The following is a 24692-nucleotide window of genomic DNA, read 5'->3' as shown; positions in this document are numbered from 1 at the left end:
AATTAAACAATGCAATACTAAATCACTCATGGTTCCAAGAAAAAATTATAAGACAATTTAGAAAATACTTCCAACCACATAAAAATGAAAAGACAAAATATCAATATGGTATGATGTAATTAATTCACTTCTAAAAGGTATATTGTAGTGTACAATTTTAGAAATTCACTTCAATTTTTTTCTTCTGCAGGAAGGACTTGACAAAATATAAGCCACATTCATGATAAAAGTTTACAGGAAACCAGGAACTGAAGACAATTTCTTCAACTGATAAAACATTATCAGTGACAAAGCCTAAGTCTGCCATCAAGCATATTTAATGTTGAAAGACTGAATGTTTATTTCCTAATATCAGCATAAGACTAAGTTGGCCACTCTCAATACCTCTATTCCACAATGTAAGTTCTAGCCAGGGAAAAAGGAAAAAAAAAAAAGTATTTTAGTGATAAAAGACATACTGATTAAACATGAAGAAGCAAAATTATATATTTTCAGACAACACACTTGTGGTCTATATAAATATGCTACCTGAAAAAATAAAGAAGGAAGGTGAAGTCATAGGATCATATACAAAAATCAATTTTATATCTGGCAAAAACAATTTAAAAATTTTTTTTTTTTTTTTTTTTTTTTTTTTTTTTTTTTTTTTTTTTGTTTTTTTTTTAGTTACAGTGTATTTATTTTTTTAAGTTACAATAAAATGCTCAGTCCTTTGAAGTCTCTTATGTTCTAACATAATTCAAAACTTGATTTTTTTCTGAGTTGTTTACGTAAGTCTGAATGACCTATAATGTGGTAACCTGCTGCTTTCATGTTTGTTCCTGTAGCACAGGAACAAACTAAGTTCTAAGGGAGATCAGTAGGAACATAAAATACCTTGAGCTAACTGTATAACCAGGTATCCTAATAAATGGTCACTGGTGACAGCCCAAAGACAAATTTGGGAGCAGGAGAAGCAGATCTCATCTGACAAGCAAGTTCCCTTGTGCACTCTGCATTGTGGGCATCCCAAGGCAGCATTTGAGTCAAAGAGGTCTTGTTTTCCGTTTTAAAAAAGGTTCATGGGGAGAAGGAGCCAGGGTCATCAGTTCATGACATTAATTTACTGCTGAACATCTGACTCTGTATGATGTGGACACTAATTTCATACATGTATTGGCATTGTCCAAAATATCATTTTATTCTTTAATGGAAAAAGCCATTGATATTCAAATGAGGAATCACATTTAAAAAAACCTATATATAAGAAACAACCTCCAAGAACATTCAAGCAGCCATCAGGGGGAGGGAAATGTTTCTACAGCCCAGTTTTCTTCAAAATATTATGTGAGAATACAATCCAATTCACTGGCTACAACAATTCATAGAATTTTTCAAAGTTTTCTTGAGATGCAAAAGCTTACTGTCGCAGTGCTTTCAAATGACCAATCAAGTGTTACTTCCTGGTTAAAAAGGCCCCTGGTAGATTAGTCGGATTGTAAAGAATGTTTCTTCACTGCTGGAAAAATCTGTTCACTCTCAAGAAAAGAAAATGATCTGAAGCCTGGGCTGTGGCTCTCACAATTCGTCTTTCTCCAAGTCATCAAGCTCCACATCGCTGAGGTCAATGTCATCCTCCACAGGAAGCTCACCGTCCCTGCCATCCCAGGGCTCTCTTACAGTGATAGCAGGAAAGGCACCACCTCCCACTGGTGCTGTGGAGCCACGCCCAAAAGACAGCTCCCTGAGAAATTCATTAATGCCTTGCTCACTGAAAGACCCTTTTAGAAGCGCAAATTTCATCTTGCGTGCATTGATGGCTGCCATGGCAGGGTATCCAAACCCTCCAATACCCAGTGCGTTCTCAAGTTCACTCTGGGCTCCAGCTTCTGTCCACAGCCACCCCCACATTTTCTTCTTGTATTTGTCTGCCAACTTGAGAAGAACTTCCAAGTAAGAATTTCTCCCTGAAGCTCCTGTGTCGAGGATGTGGGGCAGCACAGCCACAACGCAGAGCTGGTGCTCCTCACACGTACTCTTGGCAATGTCCTCGTTGATTATCTCAAGCAGCTCAGGAGGTGGGGCGTTATCGGAAAACAAATCAAGGGCCCGGGACACTATGTCAGACCTTGTCCGCCCTCCATCATAATCCACGGGAGACTCGTCTTTCTGAAATATCTTGATTGTAGGAAATCCTCTAATGCCGTATCGGCTGGCTAGCACCTGATTCACAGTGGCGTCCACAGCCGCCAGCTTCACTTTTCCTTTGGTTTGCTCCTTTACTTCTGTGGCTGCAGCAGCCCACTCAGGCTCTAAGTTCTTGCAGTGTCCACACCAAGGGGCATAAAACTCAACCATCCACACATCTTCACTGTCAAGGACATTCTTATCAAAGCTGTCGTCTGTCAGCTCAATCACATCCTTCTTACTTGAACTATCACTTCTGCCTTGTTTTCCAGAACTATATCCACCACTCTTTCCCCCGAGGCGATCCTTCACAAGCTGGCGCAGAGCACTGAGGGCAGCATCCACAATGGCTTCACCAGTTCTGCCACCCTGATAATCTTCTGGTCTGTTTTTGTTGGATCCAAAAATCTTGATGGTAGGAAATCCTTGAACGCCATACTGTCCTCCTAGGGACTGATGTTTATCTGCATCAACTGCACCAACTTTTACAACATCTTTTAATGCAGTTGCTGCTTTCTTCCATTCTGGTGTCAATCTTTGGCAATGACCACACCATGGAGCATAGAATTCTACAAGCCACAAACTGTTACTCTGAATAACTTCTCTGTTGAAATTAGATGGAGTTAATTCAATGACATCATCGCTGGAGGAATACAGACCATTCACTGCTAGAAAGAAGGTACAGCTCACCAGACCGAGCCCCAGGCGAGCCATGCCGAGCGCCGGTCAGTCCGTCCGCGCCGCCACCGCCTCAGCTCTGCCGCCGCGCCCCCGCGATCGCGTCCCGCCCTCGGCCGCTCTGGCTGCGGCGGGACGCTAAAATTTTTTAAAATACCAGTAGTAAAAGGATCAAAATCATGAACAATTTAGATATAAATTTAACCAAGTATGTATAAAACATGCACACTGAAACTAGAAACATTACTGAAAGAAGATGAAAATCTAAATAAATGGAAATATATATAACAGGTTTATGAATTAAAAAACTAAATATTGTTAAGATATCAATTCTCCCAAAATTGATTTATAATTGCAGTGTCATCACAAGTACTAAGCAAACCAACAAAATTGACAGTAGACAAATTTACTTCAAATGAAAACTAATGTTTTCATTTCACAATCTGAAATATTTCAAAGACAAAAAAATTGAAATTAGAACAGGTGAAATAAAAAGAATCAGTACATTTTTTAAAAGACAAAATGAGAATCTTGGAAAATTAGGTTAATAAAGTTAAAAATCCAATGAAGGATTTAAATTTTTGAATTAATAAATAAGAATTTAATACTGAAGAATCCTCTAAAAAACTAGAAGATACAAACATAAACATCTCTCTCTCTCTCACACACACACACACACATGCACACAGAATGCACTTAAGACCCAGGGAACAGATAAAGGTTCCAACACATACCTAGTGGCACTGTTAGAAGAAAAGCTAAGAGAGAACAGCAGAAACACTATTTAAAGGTATAATAACCAAGAATTTTCAGAGCTAAAGAAACCCATAAATTCTCAGATGGAAAGTATACACTCAGTAGAAAAAGAATGGAACTAAATCTATATATCTATATATCACAGTATACTGGAATACATCAAAGATAAAGTGCAAATATATTACCATAGTACAGGTTTTAAGATATCTCCATTAAAAACTGGTAGATATACAAGCAAAAGTATTTCATATGAAATTAAAGGTATTTCAGAGTAAATAAGCTTGATATGATGATGACAGAACAAATGACACTACATATTATTTTCAAGTATATAGTATTTATAACAATTAGAAGGTATTCAGATGAATGGAAATAAAAAATAGTATCATGCAGACCATTTTTCACTACTGTCATGGTTTTTTACATGTGCTTGTCTGAGATAAAAAAGACTCAGCTGGTAAAATATTATTTCTGGGTGTGCCTGTGAGGTGTTTCCAGAATACCTTAGTATTTGAATCAACAGACTGAGTAAAGAGAAGCTGCCCTCACCAATGTGGGCAGGCATCAATCTGTTGTGGATCAGGACAGAACAAAAAGAGCAAAAAGGGAAGCTTTGTTCTCCTTGAGCTGGGACAGTCATATTACACCCTTTTGAACTCCGAGACTTATACTACTGGCTCTTCAGGTTCTCAGGCCTTTGCACTCGAACTGAATTATACCACCTAGTTGTAAGAATATGTATTATGGGACTACTCCGCCTCCATATCAAGTGAGGAAATTTCCATAATAAACTATCTATACCCTATTGGTTCTGTTTCTCAGGACACTAATACACTACCCAAATGCAATTATTAAAATACCACAATAAAAGATGACATGTATGTGTCTACGTAGGTGTACAGGTATATAATTAGTATTGGGGAGGTAGAATAGGAGCACATGTGTACACACAAACTATGCACGTAGGGATTGACATAAATGCTTAAATAGCTTATATAGTACAGTAGAAATTACAATAAAAATTATAAACTATGCAGTGCCAAATAATTTTAAAACAGTACTATCACTACTTTTGTGGTGCTAATTAAGCAGCACTTGGAAGTAAATCAAGGGCCTTAAAGCAGATATTACTATGAGGCAAATATTAAGAAATGCAGAGGAAGGACAAATACAAAACTTAGAACAGTGATTGCATAAAAGGACGAAGGACAATTTTATTAGGAAGAGATATACAAGAGGCTTCACCTTCATCTGTAATGTTTTGCTTCTTAAAACTGGTAAGAAGGTATATGGGTATTCATGTTACTCTTTATAAGTTTATGTCTGAAATATTTAAATAAAACTTTATAAATAAGTACAAGACTCAAAAATGAAAATCTCATCTATAAACATAAACAAAAGAGCCTAAATTTTTTAAATATTTTATTTTTTAGTTGTAGATGGACACAATATCTTTATTTTATTTTTTTATGTGGTGCTGAGGATCGAACCCAGGGCCTCGCACGTGCTAGGCAAGCGCTCTACTGCTGAGCCACAACCCCAGCCCAAGCCTAAAATTCTTAAAAAGCCAATTAAATCCAGTGTTTTAAACAGTGAAAAGCTAAAAAAAGAATTTATGAAAGAAAATGGAAAGTGTCTGACATCAAAAAGTGTTCTTTTTTTTTTTACAAAAAAATGAAAGTAATATTTCATTAGATTGAAATATATTCAAAATAATTCAGCACTCAAGATATTTTTGTAATTAGAAAATAAGAGGTATTATATTAACTCAATTCATGAAAACCTGGCACTCAATATTATATTATGTTGAACTACATATGAAATATCAGAGATATAAAAAAAATGTGGTTCATTATCAGTAACCCCATAAGTTTCTGGTTAAAAACTTCAGAAGTATAATTTAAAGTCAGAAAAAAAAAGAAAAAAAAAAAACCCACAGGGCTGGGGCTGTATCTCAGTGGTAGAGCACTTGCCTTGCACATGTGAGGCACTGGGTTCGATCCTCAGCACCACATGAAAATAAATAATAAAGATATTGTGTTCATCTACAATGAAAAAAAAATTTAAAAAAACCACAAAGATGCCAACTGTTTTCCCTATTATTTAACATAATATTGAAGATAATACGAAATGGCATAAGTAAGGACAAAGAAAAAGAAAAGGATTATATAAGAGAAGGCAAAACTATATGTATTTGCAGAGAACATGATTTTTCACATAAAAATCGAGGTAACTATTAGAATGAATGTGAAATATTACCAATGTTGCTGAATCCAAAATTAAAATAAAAAACATGCAACAAAGATGCCCAAAGATGTAATAAAAACTTTCATGGGAGCATAATTTATAATATCCCCAACTGCAACCAATGAAAATGTCCATCAACAATAGAATGGATAAATAAAGGATGGTATATTCATATAAGGGGATTAAAATTACTATTGCGCTTCACAAAAATCACATGGATGGGTTTTTACAAAGAAATTAGACATAAAAGAGTTTATATAAATAGGTAAATATAGAGTGGGCAAGCCAATACACTTCAAAAGTTCTGAGTATACTGTGATGGAAGGAGGACAGGAAGGAAGATAGGCAGAGTAGCTGAGAAGGTGAAATCCCAATGGGGTAATCTGAGTTGCTGATAATATTCTAATTCTTAGTGATTATGCACTAAGGATTTGTGTACTTTCTGAATATATTAATATTAATTTAAAAAAATTAAGCCTGGTACAGTGGTGCACACCTGTAATCCCACAGCAGCTGGGGAGGCTGCAGCAGGAAGATCGCAAGTTCAAAGCCAGCCTCAGCAAAAGCAAGGTGCTAAACAACTCAGTGAGACCCTGTCTCTAAATAAAAAACACAGTAGGGCTGGGGATGTGGTTCTGGCGTTGAGTGCTCCTGAGTTCAATCCGAATTACCAAAAAGAAAAAACTAAATAAACAGTACACAATAGATAAAGGTAATTTTTATTTGTTAATTAAAATAAATATGCTAATTTTTTAAAAAAACCTACACTCTTTATTTACCAGCAACAAAAAAATGACAAAATGAAACAAGAGTATTACTAAAATAAAACAAAAACAAAGGAGAAAAATAAGCTTCAGCTGTAAGATTTTTTTTAATACTTTTAGTTATAGATGGCACAATACCTTTTTAAAATTTATTTAAATTTATGTGATGCTGAGGATCATACCTAGTGCCTCACATTTGCTAGGCACCACTAAGCCACAACCCTAGCCCTTAGCTGTAAGATTTTTTTGAAAATTATATTGCATATAACCAATAGAGGTTTAATGTCCAAACATATTCAGCAAGAAGAAGAAAAAAAGAAAAAAACAAACAAACAAAAAAAAACTCCCACATTTCTCAAGAGCAGAAGATGTGACTTCTGGCTAGTCACAGAAAAATAAATTACTAGGACCAGAGACTGGAGGTATGTAGCCACAATCCAAGGAATATGTAAGAAGCAAGCTAGAAAAGGCAAGAGAATCCTTCTCTGCTACTCTCTTCAGAGGGAGCTGTGCCCTGCTGACATGTTTACTCTGCTCTCTGGCTTCCAGCAATTTTAGAGAATAAATTTCTGTTGTTTGAAGACACCAATTTTTCACAAGTCCTAGAACTAATATGATACCCTAAGATTTCATTTCTACATCTACTCCTTATGAGAACTGGGTCTGCATTCAAAAAGAACCAAAACACTCCTTTTATAACAACTATTTTGTAACCCTATCTACACACATAACAAAAAAATAAATACATGTAAATGCTAGGGCAGGACCAAGTTGAAATGTATATTTGTTATCTACATAAAATCCATGTGAAATTGAGTTTCAAATATGGAATATAAATGACACATACTGGCAACTCAAACAAGCAGGACAAACACTGGTGCTGTATTTTACAAAAAAAAAAAAAAAAAAAAAAGTAGTTTTAACAGAGTTTCAAATAAAGCAAAGTACAAAACTTCCTCAATTTACATGGCAATTTCTGAAATTTTTTACTATATTTTAAAACTCTTCTTTAAAAAATTTAAATGACTAATTATACCTAAAAAATTGGATTATTATATTATCCATCTCTAATAATTAAAAACATTTTCTCATCTACATACAGTATCCCCTCCATTTGTGTTTTCGCTTTCTGTGGTTACAGTTATCCCTGTTTAATCCAGTCCAAAAAGATTAAATGGAAAATTCCAGAAATGAACAATGCATAGTTTTTAAATTGTTGCCATTCTGAGTAGCATAATGAAATATCATGCTGTCATGACCCATCCAACCTGGGATATGATTCATTCCTTTGTCTACAGTATCCATGCTGTATACACTATCAACCAATTAGTCACTTAGTAGCCATCTTGGTTATCAAATTGAAACAAAGAGTGCTTGTGTTCCAGCAACTTTTATTTTACTTAATAATGACTCCAGCAATTCAAATATGCCAAAGAAAAGCCATAATGTAATTTCTTTAAATGAAAAGGTAAAAGTTCCTGACTCAATAAGAACAAAATTGTCTGCTAAGGTTGCTAATATCCATGGTAAGAATAAATCTTTTATCTGTAAAATTGTGAAGAAGGAAAAAGAAATTTGTTCTAGTTTTGTAGTTGCAGTTCAAACTGCAAAAGCTCCAGACACAGTCCATGATAAGGGTTTAGTTAAGATTGAAAAGACATTCGATTATAGGGTTTGGTACTATCTGCAATTTCAGGCATCCAATGGGGTCTTAGAACATATCTTCTGCCAATAAGGGGAGACTACTGTATTAAGAGGGAAACCAAGTCATGCATAATACAATACAATTAATACTAATAGGACTTCCCAAGCACTGTGACAAACAATGGGTGTCAATAAATGTCTAAAATGCTCCCAACAGCACATATACACCCTTGAGAACAACCAATATGGACACTAGGAGATACTTACAAATACACTCACTGGAACATTGTAAAATAAAAAAGGGGAAATTACTGGTATTTAAAGCCAATCAATAGAAACAGGTGCAGAGATGCATGCCTAGAATCCCAGCAATTTGGGAGACTGAGGAGGGTTGCAAGTTAGAGACCAGCCTTGGCACTTAGCAAGATCCTGTCTCAAACTTTAAAAAAGTTGAAAAGTTCTGGGGATGTATCTTAGTGGCATAGCACCCCTGGATTCAATCCCCAGTACCACATACACACACACACACACACACACACACACACACACTATCTATCATAGGAGAACAAAAATGAACTAGATCTGCAAAAATCAATGCTGACAAATCCCAAAAATAACAAAGTAGAAAAAGCCAGGTGCCTACGGTAAGAAACTGTTGGTGGAAAATTTTTAAACAAACAAAACAATAGGAATGATAGGATATAGACACACAAATATGTAGTAAAAGTACAATAGCCTGAATGAAGAACAAAATGCTCCAACTTCAGAATATTTGGTTATACCCTAACTCCAGGAAGGGAGAAAGGAAAATGGGGTCAGAAAGAGGTATAAAAGAAGCCTCAATTATATCTGTGAATTTTATTTCTTAAAAACAAAAACGTGACAGAGCAGGCCCAGCGGCCTGCTGAGGGGCAGAGCCGCCCCCCACCCCCCGCGCCTGCCAGGTAGGGGAACTGTGACCACGGACAGAAAAGGCCCAGTGGCCCGCGGCGGGACAGAGCTTCCAATCACTCCTGCAAGGTAGGCGGGCCTGCGACCCACCGGCAGAAGAGGAGCAGCGACCTGCTGAGAGGCAGAGCCGCCCCCTCCCCCTGCGCCAGCAAAGTAGAGGGAACTGTGACCACGCACAGAGCAGGCCCAGCGGCCTGCTGAGGGGCAGAGCCACCCCCCATCCCCCGCCCCTGCCAGGTGACCACCGACAGAAAAGGCCCAGTGGCCCGCGGTGGGACAGAGCTTCCAATCACTCCTGCAAGGTGGGCGGGCCTGCGACCCACCGGCAGAAGAGGAGCAGCGACCTGCTGAGAGGCAGAGCCGCCCCCTCCCCCTGCGCCGGCAAAGTAGAGGGAACTGTGACCACGCACAGAGCAGGCCCAGGGGCCTGCTGAGGGGCAGAGCCGCCCCCCACCCCCCGCGCCTGCCAGGTAGGGGAACTGTGACCACGGACAGAAAAGGCCCAGCGGCCCGCGGCGGGACAGAGCTTCCAATCACTCCTGCAAGGTAGGCGGGACTGCGACCCACCAGCAGAGGAGGAGCAGCGACCTGCTGAGAGGCAGAGCCGCCCCCTCCCCCTGCACCGGCAAGGTAGAGGGAACTGTGACCACGCACAGAGCAGGCCCAGCGGCCTGCTGAGGGGCAGAGCCGCCCCCCACCCCCCGCGCCTGCCAGGTAGGGGAACTGTGACCACGGACAGAAAAGGCCCAGTGGCCCGCGGCGGGACAGAGCTTCCAATCACTCCTGCAAGGTAGGCGGGCCTGCGACCCACCGGCAGAAGAGGAGCAGCGACCTGCTGAGAGGCAGAGCCGCCCCCTCCCCCTGCGCCGGCAAAGTAGAGGGAACTGTGACCACGCACAGAGCAGGCCCAGCGGCCTGCTGAGGGGCAGAGCCGCCCCCCACCCCCCGCGCCGGCCAGGTAGGGGAACTGTGACCACGGACAGAAAAGGCCCAGCAGCCCTCGGCGGGACAGAGCTTCCAATCACTCCTGCAAGGTAGGCGGGCCTGCGACCCACCGGCAGAGGAGGAGCAGCGACCTGCTGAGAGGCAGAGTCGCCCCCTCCCCCTGCGCCGGCAAAGTAGAGGGAACTGTGACCACGCACAGAGCAGGCCCAGCGGCCTGCTGAGGGGCAGAGCCACCCCCCATCCCCCGCCCCTGCCAGGTGACCACCGACAGAAAAGGCCCAGTGGCCCGCGGTGGGACAGAGCTTCCAATCACTCCTGCAAGGTGGGCGGGCCTGCGACCCACCGGCAGAAGAGGAGCAGCGACCTGCTGAGAGGCAGAGCCGCCCCCTCCCCCTGCGCCGGCAAAGTAGACGGTACTGTGACCACGCACAGAGCAGGCCCAGCAGCCTGCTGAGGGGCAGAGCCGCCCCCCACCCCCCGCGCCTGCCAGGTAGGGGAACTGTGACCACGGACAGAAAAGGCCCAGCAGCCCTCGGCGGGACAGAGCTTCCAATCACTCCTGCAAGGTAGGCGGGCCTGCGACCCACCAGCAGAGGAGGAGCAGCGACCTGCTGAGAGGCAGAGCCGCCCCCTCCCCCTGCACCGGCAAGGTAGAGGGAACTGTGACCACGCACAGAGCAGGCCCAGGGGCCTGCTGGGGGGCAGAGCCGCCCCCCACCCCCCGCGCCTGCCAGGTAGGCGGAACTGTGACCACCATCAGAACAGGCCAGACCTGCAACCGAGAGACAGAACTGGCCCAGTGGCCTGAGGAAGGGTAGAGCCGCCCCCCCCCCGCCGCACCTGCAAGGTAGGCGGACCTGCGACCCACTGGCAGTACAGCCCCAGAGGCCTGCAGAGGGGCAGTGCCGCTGCCTGCACCTGCAAAGTAGACAGAACTGTGACCACCCACAGAACAAGCCTAGCGGCCCGCAGAGGGACAGAGCCGCTGCCCGCGCCTGCGAGGGAGACTTTGCAACTATACAAGACCAATATAAATATATAGGGGGAAAATTCAATAGCACAACAGTTTCACTAAGTAGAAAGGAACGCGAACAGTATGAAGAGACAAGGAAAGAAAGGACCACAAGCAATGCAGGTCAACTCAACGTTAGAAGAGGTAATAGCTGCAGCAGATGGAATGTCAGATAAAGAATTCAGGATATACATGCTTCAGATGATCTGGAGTCTCAAGGAAGACATCAGACAGCAAAATCAAACAATGAAAGATCACTTCAACAATGAATTACATAAACAAATCCAAGAAGCAAAAGATCAACTACACAGGGAAATAGAGGTTATAAAAAACAAACAAACAGAAATCCTAGAAATGCAGGAAGCAATAAGCCAACTTAAAAACTCAATTGAGAATACTACCAGCAGAGTAGAACACTTAGAAGACAGAACATCAGACAATGAAGATAAAGTATTTCAACTTGAAAAGAACATAGACAGCTCAGCAAGACTGTTAAGAAACCATGAGCAGAACATCCAAGAAATATGGGATAACATCAAGAGACCAAATTTAAGAGTCATTGGGATACAGGAAGGGACAGAGTTTCAAACCAAAGGATTGAGCAATCTATTCAATGAAATAATACGAGAAAACTTCCCAGACTTGAAGAATGAGACAGAATCCCAAATCCTAGAAGCCTACAGGACGCCGAATGTGCAAAATCATAAGAGACCCACACCTAGACACATTATAATGAAGATGCCCAACATACAGAATAAGGAGAGAATTTTAAAAGCTACAAGAGAAAGGAAGCAGATCACATTTAGGGGTAAGCCAATCAGGATAACAGCTGATCTTTCAACACAGACTCTGAAAGCTAGAAGATCCTGGAATAACATATTTCAAACACTGAAAGAAAATGGGTTCCAACCAAGAATTGTGTTTCCAGCGAAATTAAGCTTCAGGATGGAAGATGAAATTAAAACCTTCCACGATAAACAAAAGTTAAAAGAATTTGCAGCTAGAAAACCATCTCTTCAAAACATCCTTGGCAAAACATTACAGGAAGAGGAAATGGAAAATAACAATGAAAACCAACAGTGGGAGGTAGGACACTAAAGGGGGGAAAATAATCAAAGAGGAAAACAAACCATGTTTAGTAACATAAATAAACAAATATGGCTGGAAGAACAACCCATATCTCAATAATAACCCTAAATGTTAATGGCTTAACCTCACCAATCAAGAGACACAGGCTAGTAGAATGGGTCACAAAACAAGACCCAACAATATGCTGCCTACAGGAGACGCATTTGATAGGAAAAGACATACATAGGCTGAAGGTGAAAGGTTGGGAAAAATCATATCACTCATATGGACTTCGGAAACAAGCAGGAGTATCCATACTCATATCAAATAAAATAGATTTCAAGCCAAAGTTAATCAAAAGGGATAAAGAGGGATACTACATACTGCTCAAGGGAACCATACACCAACAAGACATAACAATCATAAATATATATGCCCCAAACAATGGTGCAGCTATGTTCATCAAACAAACTCTTCTCAAGTTCAAGAGACTAATAGACAACCATACAATAATCATGGGAGACTTCAACACACCTCTATCACCACTGGACAGATCTTCCAAACAAAAGTTGAATAAGGAAACTATAGAACTCAATAACACAATTAATAACCTAGACTTAATTGACATATATAGAGTATACCACCCAACATCAAGCAGTTACACTTTTTTCTCAGCAGCACATGGATCCTTCTCAAAAATAGATCATATATTATGTCACAGGGAAACTCTTAGACAATATAAAGGAGTAGAGATAATACCATGCATCCTATCTGATCATAATGGAATGGAACTGAAAATCAATGATAAAAGAAGGAAGGGAAAAGAATACATCACTTGGAGAATGAACAATAGGTTACTGAATGATCAATGGGTTATAGAAGACATCAAGGAAGAAATTAAAAAATTCTTAGAGATTAATGAAAACACAGACACAACATATCAGAATCTATGGGACACATTGAAAGCAGTTCTAAGAGGAAAATTCATTGCTTGGAGTTCATTCCTTAAAAAAAGAAAAAACCAAGAAATAAAAGATCTCATACTTCATCTCAAAATCCTAGAAAAAGAAGAGCAAAACAACAGCAAAAGAAGTAGAAGGCAAGAAATAATTAAAATCAGAGCTGAAATTAATGAAATCGAAACAAAAGAAACAATTGAAAAAATTGACAAAACTAAAAGTTGGTTCTTTGAAAAAATAAACAAAATCGACAGACCCTTAGCCATGCTAGCGAAGAGAAGAAGAGAGAGAACTCAAATTACTAACATACGGGATGAAAGAGGCAATATCACAACAGACACTTCAGAAATACAGAAGATAATCAAAAATTATTTTGAATCCTTATACTCCAATAAATTAGAAGATAGTGAAGGCATAGATAAATTTCTTAAGTCATATGATCTGCCCAGATTGAGTCAGGAGGATATAGACAACCTAAACAGACCAATATCAATTGAGGAAATAGAAGAAACCATCAAAAGACTACCAACTAAGAAAAGCCCAGGACCAGATGGGTATACAGCAGAGTTTTACAAAACCTTTAAAGAGGAACTAATACCAATACTTTTCAAGCTACTTCGGGAAATAGAAAAAGAGGGAGAACTTCCAAATTCATTCTACGAGGCCAACATCACCCTGATACCTAAACCAGACAAAGACACTTCAAAGAAAGAAAACTACAGACCAATATCTCTAATGAACCTAGATGCAAAAATCCTCAATAAAATTCTGGCCACTCGGATACAAAAACTTATCAAAAAAATTGTGCACCATGATCAAGTAGGATTCATCCCTGGGAGGCAAGGCTGGTTCAATATACGGAAATCAATAAATGTTATTCACCACATCAATAGACTTAAAAATAAGAATCATATGATCATCTCGATAGATGCGGAAAAAGCATTTGACAAAGTACAGCATCCCTTTATGTTCAAAACTCTAGAAAAACTAGGGATAACAGGAACATACCTCAATATTGTAAAAGCAATCTATGCTAAGCCTCAGGCTAGCATCATTCTGAATGGAGAAAAATTGAAGGCATTCCCTCTAAAATCTGGAACAAGACAGGGATGTCCTCTCTCTCCACTTCTGTTCAACATAGTTCTCGAAACACTGGCCAGAGCAATTAGACAGACGAAAGAAATTAAAGGCATCAAAATAGGAAAAGAAGAACTTAAATTATCACTATTTGCAGATGACATGATTCTATACCTAGCAGAACCAAAAGGGTCTACAAAGAAACTATTAGAGCTAATAAATGAATTCAGCAAAGTGGCAGGATATAAAATCAACACGCATAAATCAAAGGCATTCCTGTATATCAGCGACAAATCCTCTGAAATGGAAATGAGGACAACCACTCCATTCACAATATCTTCAAAAAAAATAAAATACTTGGGAATCAACCTAACAAAAGAGGTGAAAGACTTATACAATGAAAACTACAGAACCCTAAAGAGAGAAATAGAAGAAGATCTTAGAAGATGGAAAAATATACCCTGTTCATGGATAGGCAGAACTAACATCATCAAAATGGCGATATTACCAAAAGTTCTCTACAGGTTTAATGCAATGCCAATCAAAATCCCAACGGCATTTCTTGTAGAAATAGAGAAAGCAATCATGAAATTCATATGGAAAAACAAAAGACCCAGAATAGCAAAAACAATGCTAAGCAGGAAGGGTGAATCAGGCGGTATAGCGATACCAGACTTCAAACTATACTACAGAGCAATAGTAACAAAAACAGCATGGTACTGGTACCAAAACAGGCGGGTGGACCAATGGTACAGAATAGAGGACACAGAAACCAATCCACAAAACTACAACTACCTTATATTTGATAAAGGGGCTAAAAGCATGCAATGGAGGAAGGATAGCATCTTCAACAAATGGTGCTGGGAAAACTGGAAATCCATATGCAACAAAATGAAACTGAATCCCTTTCTCTCGCCATGCACAAAAGTTAATTCAAAATGGATCAAGGAGCTTGATATCAAATCAGAGACACGCCGTCTGATAGAAGAAAAAGTTGGCTACGATCTACATACTGTGGGGTCGGGCTCCAAATTCCTCAATAGGACACCCATAGCACAAAAGTTAATAACTAGAATCAACAAATGGGACTTACTCAAACTAAAAAGTTTTTTCTCAGCAAAAGATACAATAAGAGAGGTAAATAGAGAGCCTACATCCTGGGAACAAATCTTTACTCCTCACACTTCAGATAGAGCCCTAATATCCAGAGTATACAAAGAACTCAAAAAATTAGACAATAAGAGAACAAACAACCCAATCAACAAATGGGCCAAGGACCTGAACAGACACTTCTCAGAGGAGGACATACAATCAATCAACAAGTACATGAAAAAATGCTCACCATCTCTAGCAGTCAGAGAAATGCAAATCAAAACCACCCTAAGATACCATCTCACTCCAGTTAGATTGGCAGCCATTATGAAGTCAAGCAACAACAAGTGCTGGCGAGGATGTGGGGAAAAGGGTACACTTGTACATTGCTGGTGGGACTGCAAATTGGTGCAGCCAATTTGGAAAGCAGTATGGAGATTTCTTGGAAAGCTGGGAATGGAGCCACCATTTGACCCAGCTATTCCCCTTCTCGGTCTATTCCCTAAAGACCTAAAAAGAGCATGCTACAGGGACACTGCTACATCGATGTTCATAGCAGCACAATTCACAATAGCTAGACTGTGGAACCAACCTAGATGCCCTTCAATGGATGAATGGATAAAAAAAATGTGGCATTTATACACAATGGAGTATTACTCTGCATTAAAAAATGACAAAATCATAGAATTTACAGGGAAATGGATGGCATTAGAGCAGATTATGCTAAGTGAAGCTAGCCAATCCCTAAAAAACAAATGCCAAATGTCTTCTTTGATATAAGGAGAGTAACTAAGAACAGAGTAGGGTCGAAGAGCAGGAGAAGAAGATTAACATTAAACAGGGATGAGAGGTGGGAGGGAAAGGGAGAGAGAAGGGAAAATGCATGGAAATGGAAGGAGACCCTCAGAGTTATACAAAAGTACATACAAGAGGAAGTGAGGGGAAGGGGAAAAATAATATAAGGGGGACAAACGAATGTCAGTAGAGGGAGCAGAGAGAGAAGAGGGGAGGGGAGGGGAGGGGGGATAGTAGAGGATAGGAAAGGCAGCAGAATACAACAGACACTAGTATGGCAATATGTAAATCAATGGATGTGTAACTGATGTGATTCTGCAATCTGTATATGGGGTAAAAATGGGAGCTCATAACCCACTTGAATCAAATTGTGAAATATGATATATCAAGAACTATGTAATGTTTTGAACAGCCAACAATAAAAAATTAAAAAAAAAAAAAAAAAAAACAAAAACGTGCACCGAACATAAAATGCATCATTGTTAAATGCAGGTAAGCCATAGTGTTCAGTATTTATATTTTTTATGTAAATCCTAAGTATTTTATAATTTAAAAAGTTTCTAAATCTACATTCCAGGAAAATTTGCCACCAACTATATAGCATGACTGTGACTGAGACACTACTGCACAGTATCCTGAGTAAGGATCATAAAGATGAACAAGTGTTCAGAAGAGTACTGACGGAAGAGGACCCCTGTCTATTTGCCTCAATGCTATCATTAATTTGAGTTAGATAATGTGGTAAAGAAGGAAGGAAGGAAGGAAGGAAGGAAGGAATTATTTAACTCCAAACTGACACTCATATATAGCATAGAAAATGGAATGGTTTCACTGCCTCAGCATTGGCATTGAGCTTTACTTCCATTTATCCCTTCTATTTTCCCAAATAATCTCAGAGAAACTGATACCCTAAATAAAAGGAGCAACAAGGTAAAGAGAGAAAGCAGCAAAAAAGTACTTCTTCCAATGAAAGATAATATATTTCAAATATTAAAAATATTTATTGAAAAAAATGTTAAGTGTTGGGTGTTAGGTTGGTGGCAGCGACTTGGTGGCGACTTAGTGGCAACTTAGAACAAAGCAGCCCTGGCTGCTTTGAACATCAATCAGATGCCTGTGGGCAGAAACGCCTGTCAATCAGCCAGATCTCCTGACTAACGCCTGTCAATCAGCAGGACCCCCTGGCCACTCCTGGAGTTCAGCCAACTCCCCTGACCAACTCCAAGGGGGCAAGGAACCCTAGAGACACCTTTTCCTGTCCCAAGCCCTTCCCTTCCTGCTGTAAGCCCCATAAAAGTCTAGTCCAGTCAAGCTTCCAGGAGGTTTCTCCTCAGACCCTTCCCCTGTCCCCTCTGTGGGTCTGATCTAGTTCCACCCAGGAGTGATATCTCAATAAAGCCTGTTCAGCGGCCCTTTTAAATCTGCCTCTTTGGTCGCTGCCTGCCCAGCCTGATCTGACATTGGGAAATATAATTCTTTTGACGCTCTTAAAAAACAAATTACTTGGCATATCTTATTATTCTCTAAAGATTCATTGAGAAAAGTCACACTTTTCTCCCAGCAACATATTTTCCCTCAAGTCAGGTGGTTCTGTTCAGCAACACAAAATGTTGCATAATACATCCAAACCTTTCATATTCACTGCTCTCATATTAGATATTATAACACATATTACAATATGAGATTACTACTAATGTAAGATAACATCAACAGTAACAAAACACGTAAGGGAGAAAGGTTAGTGGAGTGCTACACTTGCAACAGACAAGAAGAAACAGAACATTTAACTTCCCAATTTATAGGAATTGGGAAAAAGTTGTATTTAACCACAAAAGGAAAAAAAAATCAGGCACTAACACAATATGAGATATTCTATATCTGAGCCTTGTCTCTTCAAAAGATAATGTCCATAAAAAGATTTTTACAAGAATGAATGCTCAAAGTAGCTTTATCCATGACAATTGCAACCTGGAAACAACTCAAATACAATGGATAGCATCAAACTAAAAAGCTTCTTCACAACAAAGGAAGCAATCAACTGAGTAAAGAGACAACCTCTGGAATGGAAAAAGTATTTCCAAATCCTATATCTGATGAAGAGTCCATTCCAAAGCACACATGGATCAAAAGAACTCAATAGCAAGAACACAAAAACCTGATTTAAAAATGGGTAAAGGGCCTGAATAGACATTTCTCAAAAGAAAGACATACAAATGGCCAACAGGCATATTAAAAGGTGCTCCCATCTCTAATCAAAGAAATGCAAATCAAAACCACACTAAGATATCACCTCACAGTTAGAATGGCTATTATCAAAAAGACAAAAGATAGCAATGAAGAACAAAATGCTTATGGCAAAGAGTGTGGAGAAAAGGAAACCCTTGCATTGGGTTGGTGGAAATATAAATTAGTATAGCCATTACAAAAAACCATATGGGGCTTCTTCAAATAATTAAAAATAGAACTACCATATGATCTTGCAAACCTACTTCTCTCTATGTATCCAAAGGAAATCAAATCATTTCCTTTGAAAGGAAGAGTGTAGAAAAGGTATCTGCATGCCCAAATTTATTGCTGCGTTATTTCCAATAGTCAAGATGCAGAATCAGCCTAATTTTCCACCAGTGGATGAATGGATTTTTTAAAATGTGGCATATATTTTTTGCCTGACACACTGTTGAACCTTTTAAAAAAAAGGAGATCCTGTCATTTGCAACAATATGCATAAATCTAAAGGACTAAATAATTGTATGCTAAATAAAATAAGCCAGGTACAGAAAAACAATCAGTGCATTATTTCATTTATACACAGAATTTAAAAACATTCAAACTCATAAGAGCAGAGTGTAGAATGGTGGTTGTCAGGGTCTGGTAAGTAGTATAGGAAATGAGGAGATGTTGGGGTGCAAAGTTTCTGTTAAGGTAAATAAGCTCTGAAGATATATTGTATATTTCATAACACAGGATTATAGTTAACAATAATGGATTATATACTTTAAAAATCCAAAGAAAATAGATCTTAAGATCTATTTAAGATGACATACAAAAAAAGTATGTGAGACGATGGGTATTCTAATTATCTTTAATCATTTCACAATGTATATATCCGTGAAAACATCATTTTGAACACTGAATATGTCCATTTTTATTTGTCCATTAAAAAAGAATGAGTTAATGTACACATTCAAGAGAATACAATTCAGAGGAACAAATCACAGATACACATAACATAGTTGAACCTCAAAACCATGCTGGGCAGATACAAAATACTGAAAACTACACACTTCAACTACTAAGTTCAAGAACTGGCAAACTAATCTAGAGTAAAAGAAATCAGAATAGTAGTTCTTTTTTCATGTGGCTTGAGAGGAGCATGAGGGAATTTTGTGGTGTGATGGAAGGGTTCTAAATCTCAAATGCATGAATATATCTAAATTCACTGTAAATAAAAAGAGAAACATCATGGAAAAGGAAAAAAATAGAACTGCTCTGTATTAAAATGATTAATAAAGACCTAACATTGTCAAATTCACATGTAAGCTTTGGATCTTAGTTTGAAAAAATTCACTATAAAGTTATTCTTTTGACAATACAGAAAACCTGAACATGGATTAGATATTAGGAAATTATCATTAATTGTCATTTGTGTGATAATATTGCAGTATCTAAGAGTGGAGCATCATGATGACAACAATTTGCTTTGAAATTTTCAGCAAGAAATATTTTATTTTTATGCATATATACAGTGAAATCAAATAAATGTATATAGGTCATGGGATACAAGTTATTCATTGAACGATTCTTCCAACTCCAGGTCTGAAAATTTTCACTTAAAAACTTGGGAGAAAGATCAATTTTCATAGATATAGGGTGATCTCCAAGATATCTTAAATGAAGACAAAAAAATCAACATAAAGAATAGTTTATGTAATATACTGCCTATTATCTAAGAATAGAAGGAAAGTTAAGAAAGGGGGGAGTATGTGTATATCTGTTTATACTACAAACAATGAAAGTGGTTACCTTTTATCAGATATGAGACAGAGAGACTGGAAATAAAACTTCCCTCAGTATATCATTTTATAGTTCTGACCTTTTTGTCATGTAAATATAAAAAATAAATTGAAAAAGAAAAACTGTAATCATAAAGATGTTTAAAATATCTCTATTCATATGATTCCTCTATATAATAAAAGTCAAATTAATCAAACTTGTTTAACTTACATGATTGCTAATAGTCTTTTGCTCCTTCTGAGAATCAGCAATATTTAAAAGGCTTCTACTGGAAAGAAATTGTTGCAGATCTGCCCCTAAAATAGTTGTGCAACCCTGCATAAGCAATTTAGCCTTGATTTTCTCACCTGTAAAAAGGACTACATGCAAAGACTTCTTAGAACTATAAAATTCTGTAGCTCAAATGTTTATTTTTTTAAATAAGAATATTTTCACTTACATAGTTTTCTTTAGCTTTGATGAATAACAAAGCTCCAATATACATTATTTATTTTCTGTGGTACAACTAATACAGAAAAGTCAAAATAGTGAGATAAAATGTATTTTTTCTGACACCTTCGGGCAATAGTCAGTTGCAGCAGAGTACTTCCTCTTAGCAAGTTTGTATTGGCAATTGAGTGAAGTGGCAGCTAGCCTGTCAGACAGCTGTATGCCCAGGCTGCTAAATCCATTGGTTACAAAGTGGGGAAGAAGCAGCCAATAACAAAATCTATTGAGTTTTACTAACTGCCCAGAACAAGAGGTTTAAGAAGCTTCATGTATTCTGCTGCTAAACTACTTACTTTACAAAAAATAAATAATCAGCTGAAGATGCAAAAATATAATGCTAATGATAGTTTCAGAGTAAACCTGCTGCAAGCTTGAACAGAAAACAAAAGCCCCAGAAATTTCCTTCCTATATTGCCCCACCCAAGCTTCTTTTTTAAAGACCAAACAAAAGATCTAAAACAGTTCTGTGACTTTTCTGCAGCTTTAAGATCCCTGCAGCAGCAACCTCATTCAAAGTGAAGAAGGATATGGAAGAAAGAGAGGCATCTTGAAGCTCAGGTTAAGTGAAGAAAAAACTGCCTGTAGGGCATGCAGGAAGGAACTGCAGATGGGCCCCTGGGGCAGCACCCAGGGAAGTGGTGGTGAATATTTAAGTAAGAAGGAGAAGAAATGGAATTTGTTCCAAACTGTTTAAAGGTCTGTATCTACAGAACTAGAGAGGGGAGTGAAGGGCTCTTGGGAGGATTTCCTCTAGAAAAAATAGGTTTGAGCTTTGTCTAAAGAGGAAAATTAGAAGGTTCTCTAGCAAATGCAAGGGAAGGAATTTAAAAACCCTTGGAAGGATCTGCAGCTATCAAATTGGATGAAGTTTTCTCATACATGGAGGCTGTCTGCCTCAGCTGGATTGCCACAGGAGGCTGGGGAAAAGGTACTTTTCAGTAAGTCTGGAGATGACTGGGTGGTGGCATTGCAAGTTTGGAGAATGAGGAGTTCCCTTCTAAAAGCTAAAGAGACTTTTGTGAAACAATTGGGAGGATGAGAAGGGATTCCTCGCAAAGTCGGGAGTCTGGAGACTCCAGAGGCCTGAACTAATTTCTGAGGAGTTGGGTTTCTCGGGTGTGGCCCCAGGAGGAGACAGCAAGGCACTTTGTGTAACAATGCCGCATTTCGCTTATAGGACGTGGGGAATCCGCCCTATGACTGAGAATAAAGGCCCCCGTCGTCACTAACGGGAAGCCTGGAACCCTGTCTAAAAGGGTGTGCCTGCAGCAATTTGGGAGGAAATGCCACACGCACCCCAGGCCCGGGACAAGGGACAGTAATACTTTCTCACTAAGCGAATAGGAGAAGCAGAGAAGCGTTTGAAAAGAACACCACCGCTCCCAACTCACTGAAAGTTGGAGGAAAGTGAGGAACTCTGGAGAGTTCGGAAATGATTTGAAAGCAACCCAACTGGAAGCTGGGATAAAACAAGAAAAACTGAGGTGGGCGTCAAGGCCTCGGCGTTGTTGGGAGTGGGAGGGTGTTCGAGGTGGTGGAGGGCCGAGGTGACGTGGGGGTACTGCTCCCCAGCGATGAACCAACCGTGGGGTGAGGGAGACTTTGAGGGATTCCGGGCTCTCGGAGGTGATGGGAGGGAGGCAAATGTGAGTCAGCTGCTGCGGGGGTTGAGGGGGTTCCACCGTACTCACTGAGCGGATCTCCAGCGCCAGGGCGCATTGCAGCGCCTTTACCTTCGGCATCTGCCCGGGATCGGGCGGCGGGGAGGGACCCCGGCCACGGGCCCGAATGAGGCGGGGAGACGCGGGGCGGGACGGGGACGGAGAGGAGACGAGGTGGCGGCGGCGGTGGCAGCTGTGGCCCCCAGGCCGGGGCCCGCGGTCCAGCCTGGGTCCCGCCGGAGTAGCAGCAGAGCGCGGGGCGCGGACTCGTTGTCATGGCAGCCGGGAGGGTGGGGCCGGAAGAGAAGCCAGACGGGGACGCACGAGGACGAGCGGCAGGGGCGGGGCTTAGCGAAAGCCGGAGGGGCGTGGCCAAGAGGAGGCGGGGCTTCCGAAGGGGCGGGGGGCGGGGCCGGGCGTTCTTCTGTGACGTCAAGCGGTGCGCTCACAGGCAGCGTAAAGAGAGAACAGCTGTACCCTGGGGCAGTGCAGAGGTCAGGGAGTTGGCCTCAGAAGCCCCGAGTTCCAACCTGGTGATGGCAACTTGAGCTAGTGGTGACCCTTGTGGCCTCAGTTTCCCCTACTGTAAAATAATAATCATTAGTCCTCCTACTTGGATCTCAGGGTACAGTTTACAAAGCCAGCGTGAAGAAACTGAGGATTCGAGATCTGCCCAACCCAAAGCAGAACTGAGATTGAAACCTGGGGACTCTCAAGTAAAACCCCAGTTGCCTTTCTGAGAAGAGGGACTTGAATCATCATGATCTTCTTCTTGGTCTCCCATTTTCTGATTCTTTGTTACTTCAATTCACTTTTTTTTTTCCTCAGAGTTTTCTAACTCACCAGTATATCATATCTCAGTGCATACTGCTTAAATTGAGGAGATAACAATACATCCACTTGGGAAGGGTTTTGCCACAGTGTATCAAAGATTTAAAAAAAAAAAAAAACTAGAGAATGTCTAATCCAATCATGTTAAAAATAATTTTCATTGCAAATTAAGTTATACATACAGACTTGTATTAAAAATGTTAATGAAAGCAGCAATACCTGTGCGACTAGCACCCATTAAGAAATATAACATTAACTGTGCTTAACAATGCTCTGAAAGGAAGCTCTTCCTCTAATTTGGTTAAAATAATTCAACCCTTTAAAAATGCCCTAACAGTGTATTGTCTTCCTTGCCCTGGAAATAACCACTACATTGACTTTTGTTACAATATTTCCCGTGCTTTCAAGTATGAACTTCCAAATAAGATACATTCAATGTGTTCTGTTATTGACCTTATTTAAATGGAATTAATACTGTGTCTCTTCTATTCATCCAATGTTGATGCTGTGTGGCTGAAGTTTGTTCCATTTTGGGGTAATACTCTGATTTAGAAATATGTAATAATTTATCTTTTCTGCTTTTGATGGTCATTTGTACTGTTTCCACTTTTAGCAATTAACAATGTCATTATGAACATTCCAGTACATGTCTGTTGCACTGTGTGCTGGAGTAGGAGTAGATTGACTGGATATTAGGTTCTGCACATGTGGGACTTTATAGGTAATGCTACATCATTTTCCATGCTAGTATCAATTTATGTTTCTGCCAGAAATATATGAGTTCTTACTTTTCTATTCCCCTGCCAATGTTTATGTTGTTTGGGTTTTTAATTTTTGTATGTTTGAATATGTGTAATATAGGTTTCTCATTGTGATTTTATTTGGTATCTCTGATTACTATTGAGGTTGAGCACCTTTGCTTGGTTTCATTAGCATTTTCATTTTCTCTTTATGAACTGCTTAGTAGTTTTCTAAACCATTTTTTCAATAAATTCTATTTTTTTAATTTTTTATTATTTATTTTTTAGTTTTCGGCGGACACAACATCTTTTGTTTGTATGTGGTGCTGAGGATCGAACCCGGGCCGCACGCATGCCAGGCGAGCTTGCTACCGCTTGAGCCACATCCCCATCCCTAATAAATTCTATTTTTTTGACAGCAGTTCTTTATGTTTAGATAATAATTCTTCATCTTATATGTTGCAAATATCCTTCCTTTTTTGTGCTTGATCTTTTCATTTTACCTATAATATGTGAAGAACAGAAGAGAAATTGTTAAGTCATTGAATATGAGTGTTCTCAGTTTGACCAAATAATGCTAAATTTCTGTCCATAGTACTATAGCAGTGTACCCTACTCCCATCAATGTTTTGAGGGCTAGTATGGCCCCATGTTCTTCCCAACCTCAGCATGATTAAACTTTTTTGTTTCCCCAGATATGAACTACAGTCTCACTATTGATTTTCTCAGATTACTGATGAGTCTGAGCACATCTTTATATGCTTATAAGATTTTCTGCTTTCTTTACTATAAATTGTCTGTTC

At 39.7% G+C, this 24692-nt stretch overlaps 2 protein-coding genes and 1 long non-coding RNA gene across 7 annotated transcripts in view; 1 reads left to right on the top strand and 2 right to left on the bottom strand.

Annotated features, from left to right (window-relative positions):
• The window catches only part of Spata6 (spermatogenesis associated 6), a 166289-nt gene that overhangs the window by 115284 nt on the left and 26313 nt on the right, over positions 1-24692 (bottom strand). For 2 of the 5 annotated variants that reach the window (XM_046468808.2, XM_046468809.2), the window contains exon 1: positions 20379-20576. The exons of 1 other annotated variant lie outside the window; for it this stretch is intronic. In XM_046468808.2, coding sequence (XP_046324764.1) covers positions 20379-20489 — 111 coding nt within the window. In that variant the 5' untranslated portion in view covers positions 20490-20576. Of the gene's footprint in view, positions 1-20378; positions 20587-22348; positions 22609-24692 lie in introns of those variants that run through there. 2 more of the 5 variants (XM_046468810.2, XM_046468811.2) reach the window with 2 other exon arrangements.
• LOC124109903 (protein disulfide-isomerase A6) lies at positions 1156-2966 on the bottom strand. The gene has a single exon (XM_046468813.2). The coding sequence runs from the start codon at positions 2878-2880 to the stop codon at positions 1558-1560; it is 1323 nt and encodes a 440-aa protein (XP_046324769.1). The 5' UTR covers positions 2881-2966; the 3' UTR covers positions 1156-1557.
• On the top strand, positions 20906-24591 carry LOC131423190 (uncharacterized). Its single transcript, XR_009224276.1, has 2 exons — positions 20906-22141; positions 22943-24591. It is a non-coding gene; the product is annotated as an uncharacterized LOC131423190 (long non-coding RNA).

Source organism: Marmota monax, unplaced genomic scaffold, assembly GCF_021218885.2.
Source record: "Marmota monax isolate L192 unplaced genomic scaffold, Marmota_monax_Labrador192_F-V1.1 WCK01_AAM20220418_F8-fsc00008, whole genome shotgun sequence".
Taxonomy (NCBI): Eukaryota; Metazoa; Chordata; class Mammalia; order Rodentia; family Sciuridae; genus Marmota; species Marmota monax.
The sequence above is the reverse complement of the archived record's forward strand: the minus strand, read 5'-3'. Positions and strand labels throughout refer to the sequence as shown.

Bases quoted from the DNA above. Each gene is read 5' to 3' on its own strand.
- LOC124109903 (XM_046468813.2), bottom strand. From the start codon at position 2,880: ATGGCTCGCCTGGGGCTCGGTCTGGTGAGCTGTACCTTCTTTCTAGCA.